Below are 9482 nucleotides of genomic sequence, written 5' to 3' on the forward strand. Positions count from 1 at the left end.
GTCGGGAGCGAAAGGGAAAGCTCCGAAACGCTCCCGGGTGCGGCTTCGTCTTTGGTTTTTTTTTTTCTTTCCTTCAATTTCCTTTGCAAATGCCTGGCTGCCGAGGGGTTGCTCGTTCAGGGCTAGCCCCGCAGCTGGAGACGTCAGAAAAAAATATATCGCTACTCAAACGGCCATCTAACCCTGCTGCCGGAGCCCAGAACAGCACACGCATCCACAAACCTCTGCAATTGCCATTTAAGACAGCGTGGACAATAATAGGTAAATGCGAGGCTGCTGCTTGCGTGCTGGGTTTTTTGGTTAAGCGTGCATAAACTCCGCAAAGCAGAATCCCTGCGCTTTACAGCAGCACAATTAAGCAATACTAGGGCATTTACCTTTCATTATTACACCCAGGCAATTGCACATGCAAAGAAGGTCCCATCCTGCAAATCACGCGGCGCAAGTGCACCAGGGAACAGGCATATCGCACTGGCCGCGTTTTCTGCCTACGCCGACATTTATCCACGTCCTGCTGCCGTGACAGTGGGTCAGTGTTGGGTCTTACACAGCGATCATGAACTGCAAACACCATTCATGCCTACGAGATGAAATAAGCCCTTTCAAACTCGCAGTGCCACACGCCTGTCCCACAAAGGACTATTTTCCTCTGGGAAAAAAAGTCTCATTCAAAGTGGCAGACAACTGTCACAGAGTTGGTTGTTGCATCCTGGCCCAGAGCAGAGACAGACGGCATTGAAAGTCAGCGTCTGGTATCAGAGAAGATGAAGTGCGGCAGCGTTTATTCTTAAGTTATCTAGCAAAAAGAATGTGGAAAACCTCCGAGCTGTGTATGTAAAACTGCGTAAGTGGTCGATCGCACATCATTTTGTTAGGTACATACAATAAACCAGTAAGTTGCTACCAAAACCTCTTTTATAAAGCCTAAAAAATATTCCTGGATAATTCTATTATAAAATGTGCCATTACTTTTGCGTGCAGTGCTAAACTCTGCTTCTGGGAAACAAATAATTGAGCCTGGGTCCCTGCCAGCAACGGAACAGTTCATCACCTCTTACGTTTCTGACAATAATACATAATACAATATCTTAGAGCATTCATCTTCTAAAATATCAACAACTTCAGTTTTCAGACAAATTTGCAAATAGCCCTGACACTTACTAATGGCGTGCAGGCTGGAAATCGCATCGCATATCGTGTAAGCGCTGGGAATTAGAGTCTACCACACGTTCTTCACGTCTCACGGGCATCGTTCACATCCAAACACATTCCTGTTACTTACGCGTTTTCCTTGTTTGTGTATTTAACTAAATTAGTAGTTTTGGTTTGACTTTCCTAACGCTCTGATTTCTGCAAATAAAATTTCAGGGCACAACCGGCTGGAGGAGGAAGCCGATGAAAAGGAGTGTCCATTTTCCTGTTGTTTTCACTCTGAACTGAGCTAATACGTCAAAACAGGTTTCTGTTACAAAGCTGTATGAAAATAATTGCATAATGCTTTTCTTTGTCTGAATCCTAGGCTTTGTCTAGACAATAAAATGGCAAGATTTCTGGACCCAGTTAGTATAGTTTAGCAGCAAATGGTGGTTTAATGTAAGATGTTATGAACTGCCTGCAGTGCTGAGGGTCCTTCCGGCTTGTGCTCTCTCCACCTCAGCCCAATGCAGCAGAGAGCTGCAATTTTCCAGCCGAGAGCTTGGCATCTCTGCCAGCATTGAGGCCGATCGTGCATTACAGCATCTGCTCCCGAGGCCACCCGATGGCTCAACTAGTGGTTGTTTTGTTCACGTTAAGAATCAGTAGCTTCCACGTTTCCTCCCTCACCTTCAGGGCTACCGGGGTTGGTGCAAGTGTGTACAGGGCATGGCAGATGCTGTGAATGGTCTTCAAAAGCCATGATCTGCAGAGTGTTTGACCCAAGGCTTTAGGAGATCTGCAGAAAAAGGAAGTGAACCTGCAGCTAGCCCTGCACCGGGGAGTGTCAGAAAGACCCTAACATTTTGAGAGCTACCAGCAGCATTTCTGTTGCTTTTTTCCAGCCCAAGCCTGGCTGATAAAGCTGCAGTCTAGCTGCACATTTCCCTACCCAAGGTGGATGCTCATGGTCTTCACGTCCCGCTCTCAGAGCTGTTCCCTGGACAAAGATCCTTCTTCCCAGAGCCGAGTCCAACGTGCAATACAATTAAAGCCTCTACTGCCCATATTATCTCCTATTATTTTTCCAAAAGACAAAATGCACCTTATTCACCCTTCCAGATCTGCATCTTTTGTTTGCATCTCTCACCCTTTGCTCAGGCCTAGGATCAGTGACTCAGCACGGCAACGTTTGGCCTCAAACAATCCTGCCTGTAATAAAAACAACAGTGAAACCAGCCAAACCCAAAACCCCTGCTCTCAGATAGGCCCTTTCGCTGGTATAACTCCAAAATCATTGGAGAGGCGGGTTTTGCCTGTAGTCCCAGGCAAGTGCGACTTTCCTGAGGAATTTGGAGCCTGCCTTTGTAAAAAATCGCTCCAGTTGGTAAGTCAAAAGGCCAATAGCACATGCTACATTGCTGGCCAGGCTCCAGGACGATAACCTCAACAGTGCACAACCAGCAAATGCATAAAAGGTGTGGGTGTGTATAAACAAAAGTAAGTCCCTGCTGACTTGTATGATGAAATGTTGACCAAAGGGTGGCTGCTCTCCGATTATCAGCCGAGTAACAGCTCAGGGACTGGGGCAGATGGTTCAGAAGGCGGCAATGGTGCTTCCCAGGAAATGTGGGCACCCTGACCATCTTCAAATTCAAAGTCAGCCAAGAGAAGTTTTGGGTTCACCACTGAAACATCAAAAAGTACAGTCCTTTTTCTAAGCAGTTGCTTATGCTCTGCTTTCTGTAACAAAGACTAATAAAGCACTTTAGCTCCGCTCTCAGCTAAACATATGGAGGTTTTTGCTCATATTCTCCTTGGAATTTGAAGAGATTTGAGCAAGCCGAAGGAAAAAAAAATTGGAAGAACACTATTAGCTGTCGAATTCATATTGCAAATCATGAAAAGCCCTCCTGGATGGCATACAGAAAGTGGAAGGTTCATAAGTTGTTTAATGAGGTGTCAGTGGAAGACTTTCAAGAAGAGCCTGGAACAGCTTTGCAATGCACATGAGAAGAGACGTACAAGTGTATTTTTACAGTTTCTGGGTAAGGCAGTGAGTGGAATTACCTGCAGGTAAGTCCACTGTGAGGAGAACGAGGTATTACATGTAGTACTGCAAGTATTAATTTCTAAAAAACAATACCGGGGTAATACTGTCTCAGAGAAGACCTGCTTTAAAGAGTTGCAGTGGTTAGGTGATGGGTTAACTGAAGGCTGCCTCCAGAAATTAATGAAGCAAGGAAAGAGTCCAGGCTGAGCTGGTGGAAAGGATCCTGAACCGATAAATGCTGCCCTGTTACAGGGGAGCCTAGCACAGCCGCAGCTCCAGCAACCACAGGAGCTGGAAAGCCACTGCCATCCCAATGCCGCACACACAGGGGGAGTTTTTCCTTTATGTTACTCGTCAGGAGCTTTCTGAATCCTGAAAACGGGTTTTAATATTTGAAAATAGGTTTTAATAGCTGAAAACAGCTTTTTAATACCTGAAACACTTTTAGTTTCCAGCAGGGCAGGCATGAGCCGGTGCCAAGTACTCTTTGAAGTCTCAGCCTCAATGTGTTCCTTATGTTTATATCACTTACTGCAAAGCTGAGAGTGAGCAAGAGTGCTGTACTCTGAGCAGAGACGGGAGTCAGGGGTTTCCCTTTCCTACGAGGACCAGATACTCCTTCTTGCATGCATGAAGCCAATAATTTTCACACTGGGAAAGGGGATGCAGTGGTCCGAAGGGGGAATGCCCCTCGTTCAGCCCCTCAGCATCACAGAGCGTGGAGGTTGGGAACTGAGGCTCCTCTGGATGTTTCTATGCTAGAGAGCAGCTGGAGAAGGATTTCTGGAGCTCTGGATGAGACCCCGGGTGCCAGCTTCCCACTGAAGCCTTATTAGAAGTCCCAGTTCAGGTCTGGTCTTCACAAATGCCTCTCTCCTGGCATTATTCTCTGGCAACCCTTCAAGCCCCAACAGGACACGTTGCTGTAATTTAAACAAATTAAATCATACCAAATCTACTAAATATGGCTGGTCGAGTCATATTATATAGGGCAGTCACTGTTAAGTAAAATGTATTAAAAATACAGATAAGCCTCCGAATAGTTGCAGAGAGCAAGACCACCTTGCTAAAATTGCGTTGAATACATTTTGTTTCTTTCTTGCTATGAGAGCTCGCATGAAGCCAGGGAGGGTCCTGGAAATGCAAGAATTGCAGGACTGGTAAACCCGGCAAAGTAGCTACCCCTGCATTTAAGCCTGTAAACCCCGATATAGCAGCATGTCCATTTCAGAGATTATTTCACAAACGGCGGGGGGCAGGGGGGAGTTTCAAGTACCACTTGGCCACATTTCATTTGATGTCAAATTGGTTGTTTAGTTTTTGCCTGCAGGAGACTCCACCTCCTTTCAAGTCCCCTTAAACCCTGTAGAGAATTTATCCCAGTACGGCTCCTGCCTCGCACTTAACAGTTACACAGGCAAAGAAAACCACATGTCCTCAGTCCCACTGCAGGGGATTCAGATACCTAGTGCCTTGGAAGACTGCTGCCCTGAAAAAGAAGGATTTCCACTTGGATTGAAGTGTTTTCTGGCTTGATACTTCCAGTTATATTTTCTTGGCCCTAAAAATAACCTAAAGGAAGACATTGCCTGTCACCGACCTGGAAAAAAACCTTCCTTAAAAAAAAATCTTCCTTTTTTCTTTCTTTTTAGAGAAAAAAGAAACTCAAGGCGGAGAGGAATTCTTTAGGTTTCACTCTTCAAGCATAGATTAAAATGCCAGGCAAGGAGGAGGCCCTCCATCTCCTCCTGGAACTGCATTGCATCACTTGGAAAACAGGATGAGAGGACATGAGACATCTCATCCCGATGTCTTTTTAACAGCACTTAGTCATATGCATGGGGATTCATAACACCAGCATCTACTGCAAGAAAATAAGCAGATGCCAGAAGATTTTATTTTACACTTAGCCAAAGAAAAAACCATGAGCACATTTTCCATTTTAAATGCTAGCAACATTTCACAGGCTGACTCCCTCAAGGACAGCGGCAATTGGACGGCAGTAACCCAGTTTACCCAGCCGGGATGGCAAATTGCTTTGTGGGCTATCACCTATTCCTTCATCGTTATCACATCCGTCGTTGGCAATGTCACCATCATCTGGATTATTCTTGCGCACAAGAGAATGAGGACTGCTACCAATTACTTTATCGTTAATTTGGCTTTTTCGGACTTGCTGATGTCTGCTTTCAATACCGTCTTCAATTTTATTTATGCCAGTCACAACGTCTGGTATTTTGGCGAGGAATTCTGCAGGTTTCAGAACTGGTTCCCCGTCACCGCAATGTTTGTGAGCATTTACTCCATGACAGCCGTGGCTGCAGAGAGGTAAGAGGGCGAATGGAGAAGATAAGGTCCGAAAAATTCACTGTAAGTTATAAAAAATTATTGCAATACTTTGTGGAATCCCCCCCTACCATGTCAGTTGCCTTATCAGCAAAGTGGGCGGAGTGCCAGGCAAATAGACTATGGGGTTAGATGCTAGTTGTGGCACAAAAGGAAGGCTTTTCCGTCTTATCCCTGGTCTGAATCACGCCTGAATGTGTAATGAGTGGAAGTGGCTGGTATTTTATTGTTCTGTTATCGATCATAAATCGTTTCCCAGTCATCCTGCAAACTTGTTTTTTTTAAACCACGAGAAGGACCTCTCATTTGGACAGAGCTGGAGCGATACGAATATCCTGCAGGATGCTGAAAGTATCAGCAGCCACAATCCCTCTTGCAAGTCCAGCAAACCACCAGAAATAACGGGAATTGGATCAGAAATGGCAGAGTGCTCCAGTTGTTCACAAGAATGACTTATTCCAAGAGGGAGGAAAGTAATTACAGTGATTTTGTTTGACTTCTGTAGTAATTTGGTATTTTCATAATACTCTTACATCTGCCAAGTCTCTTTTACTTGAGCTTAAATTTGTGGAGTCTGAATGTGTTTACAGCTCATTGTTAACTAGCATGACGCTGTTTTTCTTCTTACTAGAAAGCAGCCAAAAGTCCATGGGAATTTCCTCTCTTAACGGCAATGGCATGTAAAAAAAGTAGAGGAGGTTAAGCTCCCTTCTAGGCTCTCTGCCCTCCTTCCCTCCATCCTTCCTGTCTGTTGACTTTGCAGTTTCCGTCAGATTTCCTCTATTCCTTATCAAGCACGCATATCCACAAAGGGCCCTTCCAGCTCCCTCGGGAGCGGAGCCAGTATCCCTCTGGAGCCATCCAAAGAGCATTGCTCCCTGAGTCATCGGGGTCGCTTTCGTAACTCCCTCCCCTGCTTGCAGCTCGGTTCACCCCGGCACACCCAGCCTCAGGAAGCAATCGATAGACAAATGAAACCAGACAAACTCACTCGCAGGAGAAAGGCGGCTTTGCCCCGTGTGCGTGTAATGCCCACTGAAACCCACACCGGAGCTGGGGATATGGCGCTGCCACAGTACGGGGCAGCGGCCCCTGCCGTCATTGGAAGGATCGCTAATAAGCACAGGGATGAGTGATGTGTTTATCAGCCTGCAGTTGTCCAGATGAAAGCAAATCCCTATTTAGAAGCAATGGCAGCTCACTTTTAGACTTGAATACTCTTCTGCTGTTCCTGGCTTTAAATCAAGGGTTGTTGGTAACTTGCTATTTTATACATGTGTTCTGCCAAAGAATATTGTTTAAAAAAAAAAAAAATCCATTTCAGCCTGTCCTCATGTCTCCCTACTCTTTTTCCTTGGGGACTTTTGGTGAAAGTACCTATACAGCCAAAATCTCTTTAGTCACATGGCACGGATCAGAAAGAAAACTTGGCATCTTGCTGCAAACCATATTTAGCTATTCTTTGCTTAGCCTTAAAATAGATCCTGACACTGTCTCCTGGAAACTTGCGGCTTCCATTTATTGTTATGAGAACTTGTGTCCACGGGCTCCGTTGTTTAACTTCAATAAAACAATGTCTTTTCAAGTAGTTTATTGTAAGGAAGGAGGCTAAGAAGTTACAGCTCCATAAGTCAATCTTTGTCTGCTGTGGAAAAGGCCCTGGCAGTATCGCTCCCCATTGGGTTTAGGACCACTCTGCTTCCCCATTTCAAGCTGCTCTGTGTACTGGAGCAGCTTTTTCCACTGCACACTTCCCACAGCACTCCAGGCAGAAATGTAGTATATCAGATCAAGTTTCACCTTCCAGTTAGCAAAGCCTCCTAGGCCCTCTTCGGAAAGTGTGCAAGTGTCCAATATTCAGCTTGTTTTGTCTGCATGGGACGAGGACCAGAGGAAGGGTGCCGGGAGCGTGGTCCCAGCATCCTGGGATGTCGCAGGGAGCACAAGCAGCAGCGGGGCAAAGGCAACCCTGCCACACAGCAAGAGCGGCCAGGAGATCTCAGCAGATTCGGTACACCTCCCAGCTTGCAGGAGCTTGCCTAAAAGTGCAGCTCGCCTCGGGGGTGCACCCCTGGCTGAGTGGGAAAGCCTCCACCCAGCAGCCCTGTAATACCTTCAGTATCTGCAACACGGGCTGCTGCATCAGGCTGCTTCGGCAGTGCAGTGGTGGCATCATTTATACCGAGGACTTGCCGTTCACCAAGAGCCACAGATCGTGGATTTAGGCACTTCTGATTCCTCCCTGACCAGATTTGAGCATTATATAATACTGCCTACAACAAGCTAAAGAAAAGCAAGATGACATGAAAATTTCATGGCTAAATAAGGCTCTGCTGCCATGCAGCTCTAGCTTACTTACTGTGCTGTCTGTCCATGCAGCCGCCCTCTGTCCTGCAGCAGCAGCCGGGCAGAGCTCCCTCCCAACAGCCTGGCCAAGAGACAGCACAGAGTTTGTCAGATTTTCGCTATGAAAACCAGGAGGCAATTGGCATTTTCCACTCTATTTTGCCTTTGTAACAACCATGACAAAGAGTACAGAAAGCATGACAAGAAATGCATAATTGATTATGTACTCATTACGATACCATGCGTTTTTACACAGGGAACTTAAAACCAGAGAGCGCCCCGGGCTTGCAAGTAATCTAATAGTCAGATGTGCCATGAGGGCTCTGAGCAGGTGTAGGATGAAAGGGTCAGTTTTCCCCTTCCACCGCAAGCACAAGTGCTCGAGCATTTTACAGGCAGAGGTGGATGGCACATGAGTTTTCCACGGCTAAAAATCAGTGGGGAAAAATTCAGGGTAAAGGATACTCAAGACCCCAATCTGCTGTTGTGATAATACGGGGTGTCAGAGGAGGTTGACATAATTAGGGGGAAACAGAGTTTGAGGGTTTTTTTTGCTAGAGGAAGGAGAAAAGGGCATGGTATTAAACAGTGCATAACTCCAAACTAACACAAACAGTTCACAGCATGAAATTTCAGACCAAACACATAAAGCATTTGAAAAATTAATTTAAAAAAAAAGATTAAAAAAAGCAAAATTCAAAGTATGGGGAATACTTGCGAAGACCATATGCAGAAGACATTCTTCCTCACACTAGAAGCCGCCATCCACACGGGTTTAATATATTCTGCCCTAAGACTTGCAATCATTCTCTTCAGAAAGGATTTAGCTCCTTCTAATTATTTATAGCCTGGAACCTATCAAAATGTCTCTATGAATAAAGTCCAGTATACCGTCCTGGTGAGTTTTTACACTTGCTATATTTGTCGTATAGTTTACCAATGCAACTGTAAAAGCATTACCTATTTTTCTTGCAGGTACATGGCAATAATTCATCCCTTCAAGCCCAGGCTCTCTGCTGGAAGCACCAGAGTCATCATAGGGATAATCTGGCTGGTGGCATTTGGGCTTGCCTTCCCACAGTGCTTCTACGCTGAGATCATGATGGACAACGGAACAACAAAATGCATCGTCGTCTGGCCCGATGACATCGGATCCAAGCACCAGCTCACGTAAGAGAAACGAGAAAACTCCCAATTCGTGCAAAAGCTAACCTAGAAATTCATTTCATCTCCAAACTGTTAGCTACAGGCAGCACTGGGAGAGAGGGCAAGGGGGAACCACCCAGCAGGGGAATATGGGTCTGGGGCAGCCCATCTAAGCTCAGTTTAAGCCAGCTGTGGAAAAAGCTACCAGGTGATCATGGCTCAGGGTAAAGAAGGGTGATGCATCATCTTCCCCTGCTTTGAAAGGTGGTTATAAGATCTAGAAACCCTAGATACAGGGCTCGGTGGATTTAAGAGAAACCAGTGCAAGAAGTCTCTAAACAAGCAATAAATCCTGGTTCCAAAGATTTTGGATTTTCTCCCTCCATCAGGCAGGAAGAAACTGGGTTATCTTTAATGCCGAGAAGCCACATAATTAGTTAAAAATTATGCTGCTCTT

At 45.6% G+C, this 9482-nt stretch overlaps 1 protein-coding gene across 1 annotated transcript in view; it reads right to left on the reverse strand.

Annotated features, from left to right (window-relative positions):
• TSPAN15 (tetraspanin 15) overlaps positions 1 to 8644 on the reverse strand; it is a 27551-nt gene extending 18907 nt beyond the window's left edge. Inside the window, exons 1-2 of the mRNA XM_009325986.1 lie at positions 8594 to 8644; positions 7893 to 8033 (exon numbers count right to left, since the gene is read on the reverse strand). Coding sequence (XP_009324261.1) covers positions 7893 to 8033; positions 8594 to 8644 — 192 coding nt within the window. The remainder of the gene's footprint in view (positions 1 to 7892; positions 8034 to 8593) is intronic.
• Positions 8645 to 9482: the final 838 nt, after the last annotated feature.

The sequence above is a fragment of the Pygoscelis adeliae genome, unplaced genomic scaffold (assembly GCF_000699105.1).
Source record: "Pygoscelis adeliae isolate BGI_AS28 unplaced genomic scaffold, ASM69910v1 Scaffold4, whole genome shotgun sequence".
NCBI classification, from domain to species: Eukaryota; Metazoa; Chordata; class Aves; order Sphenisciformes; family Spheniscidae; genus Pygoscelis; species Pygoscelis adeliae.